We start from the raw sequence: 20,079 nt of genomic DNA on the forward strand, positions 1-20,079 counted from the left end.
TCTAAAAGTGGCATTTTCAAAATAGTAGTTTAAAATCTGACTTTACGATTAAAAAGGATTTTAAATTACAATAAAAAATGAGTGGAATTAGTATTTTTTATCTGCTCCCATACCAAATGTATCACCTTTTAAAAGTAATAAGGTAACCCAGTGTTAGTCTATGGGAGGCTAGCCTTACCCCATTGAAATACGACTTTTTTTTTTCACTGCCAGGATATGTAACTCAAATAGATATGTCCTACTTTTTAACTACCATCACCCTGCCCTATGAGCCTTTAGGACGTACCTAAGGGTAGACATCTAAGTATTAAGGAGGAAGGTTTAGGACTTGCAAAATGTTTTTTTTTTTACAGGTCAAAACTGAAGTTTTAATACTAAAGTCACAGTGTGCTATGTCAGGTCTGAGACATGTTTTGCAGTGCTGCTTTAGTCGGTGGCACAGTGAGAGACGCAGCCCACTAGTTGCATCAGATTTACAGGCCCTGTATACCTATAGTACCACCTACAAGGGACTCATACGTAAATTAAATGTGTCAATCAGGTCTATACCAATTTTACTATGTTTGGAAGGGAACACACAAGCACTTTACCACTGGTTATCAGGAGTGAAGTATGCAGAGTCTTAAAGCCAGCAAGATTGGGTTAATCAGAAATAGGGTAGTGTGAAGGCAAAAATCTGGGGCCATACCATACAAAAGATGGTCTTTCCATCAGTGAATTGCTCTGATTGGATGCCATTACTGGAATGATGGTCTACTAGGGTCAGCAGATCACGGGAGACAGCTTTTACCACAAAACTATTACAACGCATGCCATTACATCACATGTCGTTGCAATGCAAAAGGTGTGCAGCAGTGAGTAGAAGGTGTTGGATTTAACTCCAACACCTTCCCTACTGTTGCACACACTGGAGAATAGAAAATTAATATATTCCAACTTCCAGCGCCCCCGACAGAAAGTCAGAGTAAAAGTTTGCGTTGCAACGGCATGCGATGTAATGACATGCGTTGTAACGTCACCTATTCGCAAATCACAGTCTCTGTCATAGCATTTCAAGAAAGTAAACGTCTTTTCCTGAGCCACTGCCTACTCCCCAACAAACTTTTTTTTTAACATTCTCCAATGGGAAGGGATTCCATGGAGACCCTTTTGTTTGAGAATGTGTTATCTTCTCCTTGGAAGCCGTGTGATTATGTTGCAGGATTTCAGACTGCTAAATAGCTTAGTACATTTGGGCCCTTGTTGTCAGACTTATACAGTTTTTGGGCTGGGTGCATCAAGTACCCTTTACGTGAAGTATATCTTGGACTCCAGAGATGACACCTAGAAATGTGGTTCTTTTTACTTCTGTATTTATACACTTGACTGCTTAAGGTTCATCTAGAATCTCGTACAAAATGGTCACTCTAGAAAAGGAAGTTTGCATTTGCTCGGTTTGTTCATGAACCCTAGACCCTTGGCCCAAGATTTGAGTTTTCTTAAAGATGTATCCTCTGTGTACATGTTTAATTAAAATAATTATGTAGGGCCAATCCTCCTTGAAGGCAGCACATTTCCTTTAAAGTGCGTTTTTACAAATTATTTCCTTATTAAGAATTAATAGACATTTGTGACTGGTGCTCATTACAAACCCTTTGTCTCTGGTCATGGAATACATTCAAAACAATGAGAGTGCTCTTGCCTGCACTGTAGCCTATAACCTAATAGACCAGAATTCCTCATCGCTGTCTGATATACAGTGGGAAAACTGTATTGCATTTTCTCTTAATTTAGTATTTTTTAACTCGTGTGTTTCCCCATTGATACTAGAGTTGTATTAGACAATAAATAATCACTGTGTTTTTCTACGCACCACTGACTTACTGTCACATACAATAATTAATTTGTGAAAGAGTAAGTGGCAGGGCCAAAACTGTTGCTCAGAAGCAAGGCTGGTCCTATCAAAGGTCAGGGTGAAAAAAAAAGGCTGCTAGTATTGGGTTCCTTCTTCTTTGCTGTTCCTGCTCTGCCCTGCCTGGTCCCGAGGACCACAGCATCCAGCCTGCCTCATGCTTGGGGGGCGCACAGCTGACACGCATCCCAACAGCGCCTGGAGGCGCCACAAAAATGCTTGCAGACTCCCGCTGCGTGGGTTCTTTCTTCTTTGCTGTTACTGCTCTGCTGTGCCCGGTCCAGAGGACCACAGCATCCAGCCTACCTCACGCTCGGGGGGGGGGCGCGCACAGCTGACAAGCATCCCAACAGCGCCTGGAGGTGCTACAAAAACGCTTGCACACTCCCGCAGCACGGGTTTCTTCTTCTTTGCTGTTCCTGCTCTGCTGAGCCCGGTCCCGTGGACAACAGCATCCAGCCTGCCTCACGCTCAGGGGGCGCACAGCTGACACACATCCCAACAGTGCCTGGAGACGCTACAAAAACGCTCGCAGACTCCCGCAGCGCGGGTCCCTTCTTCTGTGCTGTTCCTGCTCTGCTGTGCCCGGTCCCGAGGACCAGTTCATCCAGCCTGGCTCAGCCTAAGGGGGGCGCACAGCTGACACGCATCCTAACAGCGCCTGGAGGCTCTACGAAAATGCTTGCAGACTCCTGCAGCGCGGGTTCCTGCTACTTTGCTGTTCCTGCTCTGCTGTGCCCGGTCCCGAGGACCACAGCATCCAGCCTGCCTCACGCTCGGGGGGGCACAAAGCTGACACGCATCCCAACAGCGCCTGGAGGCGCTACAAAAACACTCGCAGACTTGCGGGATGCGTGCACGGAGAGCGCCGGACGAAGCCCGAACCAAGGGCGGGCCCGTCTGAGCCCGTCAGAGACAGGAGGAGACTGGGCTGGGCCTGCTCCCCAACAACTGGCCCTCACCATTATTTTCTGAGCCATCTAGCCTCAGGTATAGCAGAGCTTATTTATTTCTTTTTGCCTGTATATTTTCAGAAACCCCTAATAATTAAATCTGCGGTGACAGGCGCATTGCTAACATAATTATGAGTAACCCAGCTGTGAACAAATGCAAGGGGGCTAAGGGGACATTGGATGCCCTCATTAATCACTACATTGTCACGAGAGAGGCGGCTTTCTTTAGATCCCTCATCTTTGCAGAGGCATGCCACATTAGGTACACACACTTCTGGATGATTACCTCAACATCAAAGCTGTCTACTTCCCACCATTCAAGGGGCGATTCTGGTTACTTCGAATATTCCGGTCCCCGAATCTGAAGACTCAACTGCATCACACATGAATACTCCTAGCGGGATTAGTATAGCTACAAGGATTCAGACTTCTAATCTCCCCTCGGTGGGCACAAAGGTAAAGGCACCCAAGGAACGCAAGAAGGGTGTGGGTGCCCAGAAGCCTAAACAACAAAAGGCGCCTCAGTGCAACTACATGGTCGTGACTTGCTCCATCGGCACTCAGATTATGGACGCACCCCCCTCAGCGTCGCCCTTCAGCTGGGAGAATAAAACTGATATCATTGCTGCTGGCATGACTGCTTTGGATTCTGCCCTTGAACAGATTAAAGACCTAATAGACAAAAATGTTGTTTCGTTGTATGGTCGTCTTGAGCATCTGGACAATGTATTGACCAATATGTCTGGACATAGCGAGTCCCTCTCTACCTTAAAGACTTCAAAGGCCACTAAGGCCTTGGAAGTCCAGGGATCTGACAACTTTACTAATTATTATAAGTCAGCCTTGGTTCCTTTAGAGAAACTGTTGACTATGACACCTGTTATTGAGGACCTGTTGAGCAAAATACAGGTTGCATGTTCTACTAATAGTCTGCAGAATTGTCCGATAAGTGCATTGAGTGATGGTAGGGGACCCCAGACTTCTCTTGCTGATAATTTGCAATCGGTTTCTGGGGAATGCGTTGGTCCTAAGAGTGATTTTAACACTAATCATAAAAAAGTGCACGTGCAAATAGGGCCTAGAGGTCTCTTGCTTTCGCCTAATCCCCGTGTAACCATGAGGGAGAGAGAAAACGGGGAGGAGGTGCTCTTTAACCTGCTGCCAGAGGCCACTCCATATACAATAACTTTAATGAATGTTCCACAACTCACTTCAAAGTCAATCGAATCCTGGGAGTCCCTAAGAAACAAGGCTCCCTGTTGGCTTGGTTCTAAATATGGCCTAACAGATGCCTTATTCAGGGAATTCAAAATGGTAAGAAGGGTGGGATGAGTAGGGAAAAGAGAAAAAAAGTTGCCCGGAGACTGTGTTGTTCTTACGTTTAAAATGCCAAGTTTAGTACAAGAGACATTGCGCAGACTAGGATCTAATCATGTGATTGATCAGGGAATAAACGTACTGCCCCTAGGTTACTTTTACCCTCCAATAAATTATACTCCCAATGTTATGCAGCAAAGTTACTCTCCTTCTACAAATCACTCATTTTATTTTACCTTTGTCTAAAAGATTTGATGTGCTTTCTTCTTTGGAGGATATTGATTGACTTGCAAACAGAAGTAATCTTGTCGTCCAAACCCAAATACCCAGAAAATATTTATCTGGTCAAATTCTATCACGTACAGCGCCTTTGGCTGATGTTCATCAAGTTGACATTGAGGCGGGAGACATTTCAGTTGACACTAATATGGAGAACAGAATATTCCAACAAAATATGAACATGCCCCAACACGCCGACATTGAGGTGGGAGACACCTCTGTCGACACCAATATCGAGAACAGAACATCACAACAAATTATTAACATGCCTTATGCATGTCCATCTATCAGTTCCTGTCAACATTCAAATGTGCCCATTGTTAACCCTTTCCATAATGATCATGCAATCCAGGGTGTGCCTAGGACAAACCAAATGGAAATCCTTTTTTGGAATGTGGCAGGCCTTAAGGCGAAATTGACAAACCCTGCATGGTTGGAATTTATTCATCAATTCAACATCATATGTATTCAAGAAACCTGGATTGATAATGTACAACACATAAATGGGTACAAAATATTCTTCACCCCGGCAGTTCCTTCCAGTCAGGGAAGGAAAAAGGGTGGGTTATGCACCTACATCTCTTATAGGCTGAATGCATGTAAGATTGATTTCGTGGAATCTAAAATGTATTATCAGGTGCTTAAATTGTGCATAGATAATTCTCACTGCACAGTATTAATACATTTTTAAAACAATATACCTGCTGTGGACACTGAATGTATCTTAAAGCACTTACAGAAAGATTTGGATAACATCCATCAAATAATCAATAAAGACTTTTGCATAATCTGGGGCGGGGACTTTAATTCTGCACCTTGTCTACACACTGCAGGTGATGCCTGTGGTATAGCACTAGATGATGACAAGGATATGTCCCATTTCCTGCATTCGACTACTGGCAATTATTTTAATTTACTTAAATATACTATGGATTTAGGTTTTGCAAATGATTTATGTTTACCTCCAATTCTGTTTAGTAGTACTTTTAATGGTCGGGCCTGTACTCAGTTATAGACCATATTTTAGGGATGTATGTCGTTACAACGCACACTTTTACAACGCATGCACTTACAACGCATTTTTTACAACGCACAATCCATTACAACGCATGACATTACAACGCAGGACACTACAACGCATTTTTAAAAACTACCTTTACAACGAATTTCCATTACAACGCATACTACCTTTACAACGCATACCATTACAACGCATAATATTAAATTGCATTTAAGGTAAGTATTAGATAGTATAGGGGTAAAAATTACTATTCTAACTCCAGGGGGTGCAACAGTAGGGTAAGTGTTGGATAGTATAGGGGTAAAAATTACTATTCTAACTCCAGGGGGTGCAACAGTAGGGTAAGTGTTGGATAGTATAGGGGTAAAAATTACTATTCTAACTCCAGGGGGTGCAACAGTAGGGAAAGTGTTGGATAGTATAGGGGTAAAAATTACTATTCTAACTCCAGGGGGTGCAACAGTAGGGAAAGTGTTGGATAGTATAGGGGTAAAAATTACTATTCTAACTCCAGGGGGTGCAACAGTAGGGTAAGTGTTGGATAGTATAGGGGTAAAAATTACTATTCTAACTCCAGGGGGTGCAACAGTAGGGTAAGTGTTGGATAGTATAGGGGTAAAATTACTATTCTAACTCCAGGGGGTGCAACAGTAGGGTAAGTGTTGGATAGTATAGGGGTAAAAATTACTATTCTAACTCCAGGGGGTGCAACAGTAGGGTAAGTGTTGGATAGTATAGGGGTAAAAATTACTATTCTAACTCCAGGGGGTGCAACAGTAGGGTAAGTGTTGGATAGTATAGGGGTAAAAATTACTATTCTAACTCCAGGGGGTGCAACAGTAGGGAAAGTGTTGGATAGTATAGGGGTAAAAATTACTATTCTAACTCCAGGGGGTGCAACAGTAGGGTAAATGTTGGATAGTATAGGGGTAAAAATTACTATTCTAACTCCAGGGGGTGCAACAGTAGGGTAAGTGTTGGATAGTATAGGGGTAAAAATTACTATTCTAACTCCAGGGGGTGCAACAGTAGGGTAAGTGTTGGATAGTATAGGGGTAAAAATTACTATATTATGCGTTGTAATGGTATGCGTTGTAATGGTAGTATGCGTTGTAATGGAATGCGTTGTAAAGGTAGTTTTTAAAAATGCGTTGTAGTGTCATGCGTTGTAATGTCATGCGTTGTAATGGATTGTGCGTTGTAAAAAATGCGTTGTAAGTGTAGTGCGTTGTAAAAGTTGCGTTGTAAAGGTTGTTCCCCATATTTTAGTATCAAACAGATATGTGGGTAGAATATGCCGTTTTAAAATACATCCTGTCGCTTTTAGTGACCATTATCCCATTAGTGTTTTTATTGATCTTCCTGCCAAGGTGCTAACTAGTAAAAGTTTGGCAAATCAACCCACGGAAGATCTTGCTATCAACAGATTGAATGTTTATACAGTTAAGTGGGCAGGTGTTGACTCGCTACAACTATGTAAGTTCCTCTTAAATAGTTGTGAAGACGACTTCTCGGTTTACCTCGACGAGACTGCCAATAAGTCTGATGTTCTCAGCTCTTTCAGAAATATTTCTCAGTCCATACAAAGCAAACTTCTATCAAAAGGGAAAAACTGGATAGATTGTAAGGCTGATTTGATTCCAAATGCTCTAAAGCACATGCAGCCCTGATATCTGCCTTACACAAGACTACAAAAGATATAGAAGCGATAAAAAGGGCTAGAACAGCGTATAAGCTATCCCTCAAAGAGCGTAAGAATACTATAAAATTGGAATTATGGCAAAATCTTAAACAAGCCTCAGATCTGAAAGATATGAAAGGCTTTTGGAAGGCGGTGAATGCCCCATTTCTTGCCCCAACGAAATTACCTAGTATTGAAATAACAATAGGGGAGGATCAATGGGTGTCCCGATTTTCTAGTCTTTATTGTAACTCGACAGATCCTCAAAATGAAGAGACTCCTAGTATAAACCCATCAAGCTACCTTCCAATTGAGATTGATTTTAGCGCTGGCGAGGTGATTTTAGCTATAAATGCGAGTGTGGGAGGCAAAGCATCGGGCCCAAATGGCATACCTGTGGATTTATTTAAATCTTGTCCCACGCTATGGGGACCATTGTTAGCTATGGTCCTAAAGGCTTGCTGCTCCCAGGGATTTACAGCAATTTGGTCGGAGTCCATACTAGTCCTTATTTATAAGAAAGGCAACCGAAATGACCCAACCTGTTATAGACCAATATCACTCCTGGACTCCCTTACGAAGGTGGCCGGGCGTGTTGTCTTAAATCAATTAAAGCTGTGGACGGAGGAAAACTGTATAATCTCAGAGTTACAGTATGGATTCCGCCAAGGTCTGGGTACTGTTGAACAAAGTCTGAATTTGAACCTCTTGCTGGGAAAATACCTACAGGCCAAAAGGGGAAGCCTATATTTGTGTCTTGTTGATTTGAGTTCAGCTTTTGATTGCGTTAATCATCAGAAGCGGGCGGGTGGAAAACACGCGTACGGCTTGTAGTTTTTCCGGCCGGATCGAGTTCGGTGCCCTTCCGACCCGGATCGGAATCGGCCCCTTATTTGTAAATGGAAGCATGTATTTATTATTAGAACATTGGAATGTTGGGGGCTCCATTGAATACAATGGAGTGCTCCATGCTTCTACGGGCCTGTAAAGGCCCGCAGAGCAACATTTCAATGTTGCTTTTGTTCACAGCTGTTGCTGTGAACAAAGGCCTCTCGGAGCACGAGGGGATTAAAAACCCTGTGTGCTCCAAGACGCCTTTGTTTTACTTGTTAGAACATTCTGCCCTCTAGTGGCAGAATGTTCTAATAGCCTTATAGCCCTCTGTAGCTGGGCTATACCGGCTATTAAAGTTCTGAACGGTGGAGCGGGCTTTTAATAGCCGGTATAGCCCGCTACGGGAGGCTATAAGGCTATAGAATACACCACATGGTGGTGTTGTGTGTGCATCTTTTAGCAGAGCACGTTAGTGGAGCATTTAGCTATTTAATATAACTAACATAAAATGATAAAACTAGGACTTAAACCTACAGTTTAGGATAACAGCTGCAGTGGACTCATTCAAAATACCTTGGGCCTTAACACTTATTTTTTTTTTTATAAATTAATTAAGGCCAAGGTACATTTTAGACTCCTGTCACAGGAGGGAGAGGAGCTTAAAGGAAGTGTTACGTGACCCTACGAACTATGCAGGCTCACTTATTGACAGATGCTGTGACCTGGGAAAAATATTCTAGCTTGCTTCCAAAAATACTTCAGAAAACTGCATAGATCTTTAATAAGCATAAACTGTAGCACTAAAAGATTGATGAGATTACTTGTAGCTGTGCTGGGTACAAAGTCTGCTCTGAGTATTTTTTCCACTAGCGAATCGTCAGTTTTTAATGTAATTTACTTTTCTAACACAGGATGAAATAACTCGATTAACAGCTCTTCAGCCTCAAATTGAACATCTAAAGGTCCAGGGAAGAGCACTAAAAGCAAAAGAACAAGGTCCAGTGTTCCTGGAAGCTGATGTCACGGCATCCACCAATCACTTCAGCCAAGTTCTCAGTGACCTGCACTCCAGAAGGCAGCAGCTAGAAACTAGTAAGTATGAAACTAAATAGCAGACATATCATGTCGGTTTTACATGCAGTGACGCATGTTCTTTTTCTCCCATCAATCTGAATATTGACCGTAGTCTCAGAAGCAATAAAACGTGTGTTACAACTTCCTTATTAAATGCTCACTCAAAAAACACAGAATAATAACACAATTAATTGAAGCCTTAGTATAAAAATGGTAATTGACTCAAAGAGAATAATTTCATTTACAATTCGTTTTATAATGCTAAAAAAATGTCTATTTAACATCAAAACATATAAGCCATGTGAGGTGGCAAGGACAAGTGGCAAATGTGCCAACCAGAAACATTCTCTAACATTAACACCATTGTAGCTACTTGAGCACCTAAGTGCAGATTGTCGTGAAAGAGTGCAAAGAGGCAGAAGAAGAAAGCCATTTTATAAACAACATTTGTTACTCGCCTTAATCCAATCCTAAACAGCTCTCAGAACTCAGATTCATCGCTTTGTGTTTTAAAGCAGAGCTGTAAGACATTTGCTCCCAATTCAGTGTTTTTTGATAAAAAAAAATGTGTCAGTGAATCAAAGGATGCATCTAGACCGCCTTGATTCACTTCATAAACATATTGGTGATATCAGGAAACGAATTGCGTTTTGCAATGGAATTAAGTCATGCAATTAAGCAATCTTAGAACAAATACTGGAAATATGGCCTTTTTCAGGATACATGTTAAACGCACACATATTTTCCCTAGTGGTTCCTGGATTAAGGGTTTGGGATGATCCAGCAGCATGATTACACAGTGCCTCGAAACCCTCACTAGGGGGAAGCTGTTCGCTTTACAAATCCGGACTGATTGATTGAGCCGCACAGAGGTTTTTTTTTTTCCAGATGAATTTCTAAGCAAATCCTTTATCAACCTGAAGGGAGCCTGATTCGACCTGTAGTTAACATTTTAATTACAAGCATATATAATGTTGGTTTAATAAGACCATAGGAGCTTAGTTCTTTTGTATACCAAAACATGTCGCAGGAGGAGCGATCACTTGTCTATGCAGATGAGTTTTGGAACAAAGGTAATAGGTTAGATGTGAAAGCATTTAATCAGGTTGTGTTTGGTGCAATGCTAAGCTCGTGTATAATTCAATGGGAAGAAAGTTGGTGTATTGAGTAAAGCAAGGGGTGAATTGGTGAGGTGGGGGAATCTGGTGTGTTTTGGAGCTCTTTCACCATTTGAGGACGTTGACATGGATATTCCTATAGCAGACATTCACGGTGATGCAGGGGAGTTTACCAGCTCTACACATTCATACACACAACACTCATTTGGGCCCTTATACATTCATGCATACAATGAGCTGGCAATATCCACTGGTCATCAATCTTATTTTACCCTAGGAAACCTTTATACCAGAATTCTTACCATTCCTGCCTCCTGAGTAAATGGACATTCGATAAGATCTAGTAGTAGATTAGAATAGGGAGGAAAGACAATTCTAAATAACCACAGACTCAGGAGGAGTTTTAAAAGTTTATCTGAATTAATAATTTTGTGAGTCAAATCAAAATATACATGAATAGACCAGAAATCTCCATCAGGAAAATAGTACAATTAGCTTAAAATCAATTTGCTTTAATAAATTCTTACAATGACAGCACCTGAGGAGAGAAAAGACAGAGAGCAAGTATGAGCATTTACCCTACAGATATATTTACCTAGAATGGTGTGAGGACCCCGACATCAGAGTGTCAGAGTTTCGGGACAGGAAAAGTGACCTCTTCTAGTGTAACGCCGGCGTTACACCCGTCTCTGGTGCTACTCTGTCCGGTTCAGATGCGTCCGGACCCTTCCCTGGATGTGCCTCCCCGGTTGTTCCGTGAATTTCCCTAGTGTAGGATTCTTCAGTCAGATTGCAGCAAATCGGGCAGCATCTCAGCACAGCATCAGCATCTCCGCATCAAATGACAAGTGTGTCTAACTATCTAAACCTACCTCTTGTTATACCAAATTCAAGTGTATGATCCATCCCCAAATGTTTCAATTCCATGTTCACCCGTAATTTGATTGGGCCAAGCAGTGGGGAGAGGACATCACACCATACCAAGTGCAATATTTTTCTTAAGTCTACTGTCTAATACCCCGCCCTTTAATTGTAATACCCACAAGCTTTAGTCCCATAAGCATGTCGTATTATGAGTGCTAATTTTAAGGTACAATGTTGCTGGCTCTTCCTCTTGTAGGGTCAGGAGTTTACTTTCTCACGTCCTTGCTGGGTTTGGGTTTTGGCAGTCCGTCAAATGACTTCATTGACTTGAGAGCAGAGATGTAGGGCGCATGTGTGGTTGCCACAAAGGATGAGGACATCAGTCACCCTCCAAGGCCCAAATGCGAACTATTAATAAAGTCAGAGAGAAACATGTTAGAATACAAAATTAAATGAATTCACTGTATACCACTTACTTCTACTCTAACCCCATTTACTTAATAAATCTTTTGCATTAATAGTTTAGTTGTAAGTGCATAGGTTAGTTTCGGCTCATCATGCGCATTAGTGTGTTGTTTTTGAAGCGGCCATATTAGAAGTTGCTGCAAAGCTGCAAAGATTTCCCCCCAAACAACAGAAGAACGTCACACCACGTGATGTGGTAGACGCATGCGCAGAAGATTTCCCACGTTTTAGCAGCCATTTTTAGGACACTCGGGTTACTTATTAAGACAGCACATAGACAAGCTTCACCTGGATATGGTTATCTGAAATGTGGTGCAAAAGTAGTACTCACGGACAGATTGGTTATGGTATTACAGGTTATTCAAGAGGATTGCATAACGAGCAAGTTTCATTAGATGTGAAACCTTGCTCCATCAATCCCCTCTCTGATGGCATTTTATGCCATCACTAAATTCTATTTAAATCAGATGCCAACTTTAGCATTCTAACATGTTGATGTCTTCAAATCTTTTATTCTTTCCCTTATCTTTCTTAAATGGTGATCCTTTCATTCTTTTGTAGATATTTCCCTCCAATTCTTCAAGTTGTATCTCTTCTAACTTTCTTTTCCTACCTTTCTCATTCACTTCGTACGTCTTTCTTTTCCCACTGCATTTGCGACAACACATTATCATCAGAACTAGCAAAATTATGCCCATGATTGGCTATAATATTTGACCTAAAATACCTTTACCTATATCAGCAAACCAACTACTTATAGTGGAAAAACTATTTGTTATTTTCTTCCATACACTGTCAACCTCCAGTGGTTTCAGTTCTTCTTCCAAATGTGTAATATTTTTAATATATCTTCCAATTTCTACACTTTTATCAGGTATATCCGTGCAATAATGTTGGCGCTTTCAACATTTTACAGACTCCACCCTCTTTTGCTAATAAGATATCAAGGGCAAGTCGATTTTACAAAACCACAGATCTGATCGCAACTAATTCTGTATTGATCAGTAGAAATCCTCCAGCAGTGTCTGTAGATAACCGATCAACTACTGTTGATAATTGACAAATTTTCTGAGAGTTTAGCAGAACCCCCACTGAAGGTATCAATGCACCAAATATATCACCTACTATTTCTGAAAAACGAACTCTTTTATATCTTGTTAGTTCCCTATTGTCGTTATTGCTTCCAGTGATTCTTTTAACATGATAGACTTTAGGGAATACTATTCCAAAATAGCAACTCCCATACCAGTGATCAGGCAACCTAAACTAGGCTTTGTTTCCACAAATATAATAAATACCAGGAAATACTGGATCAGTTACTCCTTTTAGTCCCCACCCCCAATTACTAAGAAGTTGTGTTCACATTCACTGGAACCAATAAATACGTTGTTATATTCTGTTTTAAGTCTATGGAGACAGATTTTCCCTTTCTTTTCAAAGTCCAGAGACATAGCAGCATGAGTCTTACCAGTTACTAAAAGGTCTTCCTTTTCAGCCCATTTAGGTATCTGAGGTTTCAGTTCAGAGGTTCTTATTTGGAAATCCTATCTCCTATTTTCTACTAAATTCAAAAATAGCTTTTCTTCTTCGTGCAATTTACAGGTTACGTTGCGTTTATGTGCATCAGCTATATCTATTGCCTTCATTGTTAGGAAATATTCACCCATGAATTGTGAGTCTCTAGTACTAAGGAAAGGGTTCATGCTCTTTCACATGGGAACTTCTGAAAATATTACATCTACATTTGAATAATAATACTGCAGCTTTCCAGTTCTATAGAATAAACTAGCCAGTACACTACATGAAATACCATAGGTCAATGGTAAATGATGATAAGTTACTCCTTCATCTACTGAACTTGGCAATTTCATGCAAACATAGCAATCACTGACTTCCAAAGTTTCTACATAATGTACTAAGAGATTTGCAAATACATTTAAATCAGTTTCGTTCTTATCTACAGTGTGATGTAAATTTAGCTCATCTGGTGTTTCTAAATCTACTCTATCTCCTTTAAGGTTTGCGACTTCTGTGTGTGTTAGTACTATTCTGTTTGTCAGTAACCATCAAATAGGGAATAGCTATTGCTAATACCACCCATATTATGAGGACTAATATTAAACTACATATACAGATCCTACAAAACTTCTTTATACAGCTTTGTTTTGGTTTTCCATCAACATTATTATCAGACATCTTGGGCAATAAGAATATATCTTCTTAACTTCAGAACCTTGTATGAGATAACACCTTAGGTGCCCTTTGTCTTTCAGGTTGGTCTCACTTCTTCTTTAACTTGTTCCACATTCATTTCTTCATCACTTTCTTCATTTAAATCGAGATTTTCATAGTCTTCAAGAATAACCTCTGTCCATTCGGGACCCTTGAACTTGTTATTCAATGTCTTCAATCTTTGACTCCTTCGCTTTGGTATTACCTTGGAAGGTCCAGATTGACTACTTACTTCATTTATTTGATCAGGTTCTTTATTGATTGTCTTAAGTCGATATCTCAATCTCTTAATAATTCTCGGCCAATTATCACCTTTTCAACTTTTCTTAAATTTCACTGCACTGCCAGGTTCTTCAAGACTCCTTTTATTTTCTTTACGTCTTTGTACAACTTGATCAGCTTCGTCTTCAGATTTCCTCACTTTCTGACCTTGTCCAGGGCTTATTTCGTCCTGTTCTGCCTGGATGGGTTCATCTACCTCAATCTGACCCTGTTCAGGATTAGTGATGTCTGGTTTTTCTTCTTTATCCTGAACTTGCGTTTCTATGCCTATCTGATCCTGTTCAGGTCTTTTTACCTCTTTACCTTCTTCTGCCTGAACGATTTCTCTAATTCCTGACTGTCCCTCCTCAGACTCTGGAACAGTGCTTTGGGTTTCTTCTGTCTGAGTATATTGTTATCTCCTTATTTGTTCCTGCTCAGGCTCCCTAACAGTTGTGTCCCTAATTTCCTGAGCGACTTCTTCTATACCTGTCTGGTCCTCACTCTTCTCCTGTCTATCTAACTGTGTTTGACTTCTAGTACTTATAAGTACTTCAGGTATGTGCACCACTGGGATCCAGTCGTCCTGATAAGTGCTCGGTTGATCTTGGGCAGCTACTTCAGGATCTTCTATAGGAAGTTCTTCAGTTGCACAACCTTCAGCATCATTAATTTCTGGTTTCAATTGTAACTCTTCTTCTTCAGGAGCTGGTACCCTTTTGTTATGGCTTGCATGAATCCAATTAGGTAACCCTGCACATTTTATAGCTGTCAAGGTAGTCAGAATAACTTGATGAGGTTTATCCCACCTTGGTGCTAGGCACGATTCTCGAGTGTGATTCTTCACAACCACCCAATCACCGGGATTGAAATCATGTGAGTGGCTCAGCTGTCTGTTGAAAGCGTCTTCCCCAACCTGATGAGAAATAGAACGCACTCTGTCAGCCAATTCTTTGCAATATTCCAAAACCAAGTGAAATGAAATGAAATGAATGAAAATGAAATGAAAGGAGACTTGTAAACGCGCGACTTAGCCCGAAGGCATCAAGGCGCCTAACCAAAGACAATGCAAAAAGTATGGCAGATCATGTCTAAGCGTAGGCCTTGGCGAAAAGCCATGTCTTAAGAGCCTTCCTAAAAGCAAGCGCCGAGGGAAGAGATTTTATCTCCAAGGGCAGGGTGTTCCAAAGCCTTGGAGCAAGAGTAGAAAAGGCTCTACCTCCCCAGTTAGCCTTACGTATCCTGGGAACTTGGAGCAAGAACTTATTGGACGACCGGAGAGTTCTCGAGGGTGTATAGGGGACCAACAGGTCCCTCACACCTCCGGACCGATTAGTGGCCAGGGCTCTATAAATCAAGGTCAGGGACTTGAAGGAAATCCTGGCCTCCATTGGGAGCCAGTGTAGAGTCCTTCTTGCCAAGTGAGCTGAGGCCCGTTTGGGCAGGTCCAGAACCAGTCTAGCGGCGGCATTCTGCACCATTTGGAGACGGGTTACCAGCCCCTTGTTAATGCCTAAATAAAGAGCATTACAGTAATCGAGTCTGGAACCTATCAATGCCTGGACTATATGTTTCCTGGCCTGGAAGGACAGATAGTGCCTGATCCTTCGTAAGATGTTTATAAGGCCCCAGCAGGTTGAGATGGTCCTCTTTACCTGCTGATCCATCCTCAAGAGGGGATCGATCAGGACACCCAAGTTTTTAGCCAGAGTAGTCGGTGAAGGGCACACCCCCATAGTGGAAGGCCACCAATCAGCCGACCAAAAATCCTCCTTCCCCCCGAACACCAGAATCTCTGTCTTTTCTCCATTGAGCTTCAATGAATTACAGACCATCCATTGAGCGACCGCCTTCATACAGTTTTTAAATTTAGAGGCGGCCAAGATAGCGGGTTGGGTAAAAGACAGCAGAATCTGTGTATCGTCGGCATAAGAGATTACCTCCATCCCAAAAGATCTAATAAGCCTGGCAAGTGGGGTGACATAGATGTTGAAAAGGGTCGGACTTAATGCCGACCCCTGAGGAACCCCACAATGCACAGGAAGGGATGGAGATAAAAAACTCCCCCAGCTTTACTCTCTGTTCCCTCTGGTTCAGGAAGGATGCCAGCAAACTAAGAGCCGTTCCTTCCACCCCTATCTCTCTCAGCCTTGATGTTAGAACAGAGGGAGACAGGGTATCGAACGTAGCCGAAAGATCCAAAAGGATGAGGAGAGTGGTCAGTCCCTTGTCAACCCTGGTGCGGATGGTATCAAGCACGATGGTAAGGGCAGATTCGGTGCTGTGTTCTCTCCTGAATCCGTGCTGCGAATGATCTAACCTGTCATGGGTTTCCAGAAAGTCGACAAGATGCTTATTTAGATGAATTTCCAGCATCTTGGCGGGGGCTGGGAGCAACGAAATAGGGCGAAGTTTTTGAGCACACCCGGGTCCAGTGTGGATTTTTTTAAAAGAGGTTTGACCACCGCTTTCTTCCACTGTGGGGGAAAGGACCCTTCCTTCATTGCCCCATTCATCACACCCAGTAGGGGTGGGAGAAGACAGTCCTTGCACTGTTTAAGGAGTTTAAGAGGGCAGGGGTCTAAGGGGGATCCTGACCTAACCTTGGCCAGGAGAGCTTCCAGTTCCAGTAGGGAAAGGGAAGGAAAACTAGACAGACTCCCATGGGACACCTCCTCAGAAAAAGGCAACAGGGTAATGGGAGAAACTGTGGATATAAATAGAGCCGCCTTTTGTAGCTCCAGTGCTGAATGAATATCTACAATCTTGGTGTTAAAGAATTGTGCAATATCATTACATAGCTGTTGAGAGCTAACCACAGGATCTGGCATCTTTAATGAGATGAGCGTGTCCACGATTTTGAAGAGGTCTTTGGGTGAGGAAAGGGAGGCGGTGAGAGAGGTAAAATATTCCTGTTTGGTTTTAATTACCTCCTTCTTATAGGTCTTCAAAAGCATTTTATGTTTGTCCCTCTCGCACAGGGCTCCACTAGACCGCCAACGACGTTCCTGTCTCCGTAATCCCTGCCTAAGCAATCTAAGTGATTCGGAGAACCATGGGGCCGAGGGGGTTCTTCTGGCAGAGTAACACAGGGTGGCCGGTGCAAGTTCATCCAGAGCTGATATAACACCCTTCTCCAACCTCTCCACTGCCGCAGTTACGTCCTCCCCAGGAGTGATCAAAAGCCCTGTAAGTTTGGGAGCGAGTAGGTTATTAGTCAGGGTCTTTAAATTACGTCTCCGTTCAAATTTGCTAGGCTTATTGCCCCTATTACTTGTCAAGGAGGTCGTTAAGACCAAGGGAATGGCATAATGGTCTGACCATGAGAGGGGCAGAGGTGATTCAGCGACCAACCGAGTGTCGTTGGAAAATACCCCGTCGAGCGTGTGGCCCGCCGAGTGGGTGGGTCCTCTGACTAACTGTATCAGCCCACACCCAGAGAAGGTGTCCAAAAGAGATTGGGTTTCAGACGAGTCCGCCTTCTCCAAATGGAAGTTTACATCCCCCAAGACAGTGAAATGGTCACAGCCAAAATGTGACTCTAAGATCTTAAGCATTTGACTACAGAAGTCAGTTTTAGTCCCGGGGGGTCTGTAGATGAGAAGGCCCTTAAACGGCACTCCGTAGGCATCGTTGATAGAGAATTGGAGAGCCTGAAAGGACTCCTGAAAATCGTCTAGCGGAATAATATGGCAGGACATATGGTCCCTATGTAGGATACCAATCCCTCCCCCCATCCGCCCCACTCTATCCAATCTCACTAAGTTATAGCCATCCGGGACAGCCTCCACTAGATCGGGACCTGAGGAGTCCCTAGCCCAGGTTTCAGTTATAAAGACCCAATCCGGGCCCCTAGACAATACGAAATCCTTAAAGGCTAAGTTATTTTTAATCAAGGACCTCGCATTAACAAGGAAGCCCGTGTTGCTCCTCACCTTAAAATCGAAATTAGGCCTAGGAAAAGCAACTGATGCGGTCGATCCATGGGAAGGGGATCCGAAGCAGAGGCAGGTGGGAGAGGTCAAAAATCCCTCAGGAACATACCCATGATGACAAAGGAGTTTGGGCGGTTTTAAAGCAGTGAAATCCAGCCTGGTATATACTAGCCTCGGATCCTCCCGAACGATGTGATCTATCCTGGCGCCATCCAGCCCGTCCTTAGCGCGGACGGGCGCAGACGGGCTGGACTCTGGCGTGACTCCGGCGGGAGAACGGCGACCTCGCTGCGCGACCACGCTGCGCGTCAGCATGGCGAGGATATATAGGGCTCTAATCAGGGCCCACCTGTGAGCTGGAGCGCTGCAACGCGAGAGAAACTCCCGAGCTCCCCTATCCAAGATGGCGCCTAAAGTCCAGTTACGGGCGCCTAACGCGCTGGGAATGACCCGCTAAGCAGCGGTGGGGGACCAATTTAAAGTGCAGGTAAGGGGGCAGGTTAAAAACAAGGAAGAATGCACAAAGAAAGCCTAAAACAAATGGAAAACGGGTACTATTAAAATTATGGTCAAACACTACGCTTGGTCATGAACAGCCTTAAAAGCATGTCCAACCTGAGAGGGCACCTTTTAAAGCCTTCCTCGGTAATTGCCTCTAATCAGGGCCCACCTGTGAGCTGGAGCGCTGCAACGCGAGAGAAACTCCCGAGCTCCCCTATCCAAGATGGCGCCTAAAGTCCAGTTACGGGCGCCTAACGCGCTGGGAATGACCCGCTAAGCAGCGGTGGGGGACCAATTTAAAGTGCAGGTAAGGGGGCAGGTTAAAAACAAGGAAGAATGCACAAAGAAAGCCTAAAACAAATGGAAAACGGGTACTATTAAAATTATGGTCAAACACTACGCTTGGTCATGAACAGCCTTAAAAGCATGTCCAACCTGAGAGGGCACCTTTTAAAGCCTTCCTCGGTAATTGCCTCTAATCAGGGCCCACCTGTGAGCTGGAGCGCTGCAACGCGAGAGAAACTCCCGAGCTCCCCTATCCAAGATGGCGCCTAAAGTCCAGTTACGGGCGCCTAACGCGCTGGGAATGACCCGCTAAGCAGCGGTGGGGGACCAATTTAAAGTGCAGGTAAGGGGGCAGGTTAAAAACAAGGAAGAATGCACAAAGAAAGCCTAAAACAAATGGAAAACGGGTACTATTAAAATTATGGTCAAACACTACGCTTGGTCATGAACAGCCTTAAAAGCATGTCCAACCTGAGAGGGCACCTTTTAAAGCCTTCCTCGGTAATTGCCTCTAATCAGGGCCCACCTGTGAGCTGGAGCGCTGCAACGCGAGAGAAACTCCCGAGCTCCCCTATCCAAGATGGCGCCTAAAGTCCAGTTACGGGCGCCTAACGCGCTGGGAATGACCTGCTAAGCAGCGGTGGGGGACCAATTTAAAGTGCAGGTAAGGGGGCAGGTTAAAAACAAGGAAGAATGCACAAAGAAAGCCTAAAACAAATGGAAAACGGGTACTATTAAAATTATGGTCAAACACTACGCTTGGTCATGAACAGCCTTAAAAAAAGCCATCAGTTATATTCAACAGCTTGTGTCCTGGTACGCATGCTTGTCTCATTGCTCTTACCATGAGTATTTCATGGGGAAACAATCCAGTATTTCAGTCTGGAATACCTCTGAGTCCCATCAGAACAAGGGGCAAAGCATCAGGCCATTCCAGTGGAGTGGATGCACACACCTTTCCGAGTCTTGACTTGATTGTGCCATTCAATTGTTCTACCACTCCAGAAGCCTCTGGACGATAAGCGCAGTGCAATTTCTGTTCGACTTTGAATGTTTCGCAGATTAGTCGAATTATTTCATTATTAAAATGGGACCCTCTGTCTGATTCAATCGTTACTTTAAAACCAAATCTAGGAATGAGTTCTTTTAATAAAAGTTTGGCCACTGTCAAGCTGTCATTTCTTCGGGTCAGGTATGCTTCCACACACTTTGAAAATAAACAAACTATGACTAGTATATATTTCAAACCTCGACAAGCAGGCAGTTTAATGAAATCTAACTGTAGTCTCACAAAAGGACCTTCTGCCTTTCCAATCTTTCCCATGCAGACCACAGTTTTCCTGCCAGGGTTCATTTGTTGACATATTA

General features: G+C 43.1%; 1 protein-coding gene across 14 annotated transcripts in view; it reads left to right on the forward strand.

Moving 5' to 3' along the window:
* DMD (dystrophin) overlaps positions 1-20,079 on the forward strand; it is a 7,596,173-nt gene that overhangs the window by 2,706,360 nt on the left and 4,869,734 nt on the right. For all 14 annotated transcript variants that reach the window (XM_085622447.1, XM_085622454.1, XM_085622449.1 and 11 more), the window contains one exon: positions 8,888-9,068. In XM_085622447.1, coding sequence (XP_085478573.1) covers positions 8,888-9,068 — 181 coding nt within the window. The remainder of the gene's footprint in view (positions 1-8,887; positions 9,069-20,079) is intronic.

The sequence above is a fragment of the Triturus cristatus genome, chromosome 8 (assembly GCF_964204655.1).
Source record: "Triturus cristatus chromosome 8, aTriCri1.1, whole genome shotgun sequence".
Classification (NCBI taxonomy): Eukaryota; Metazoa; Chordata; class Amphibia; order Caudata; family Salamandridae; genus Triturus; species Triturus cristatus.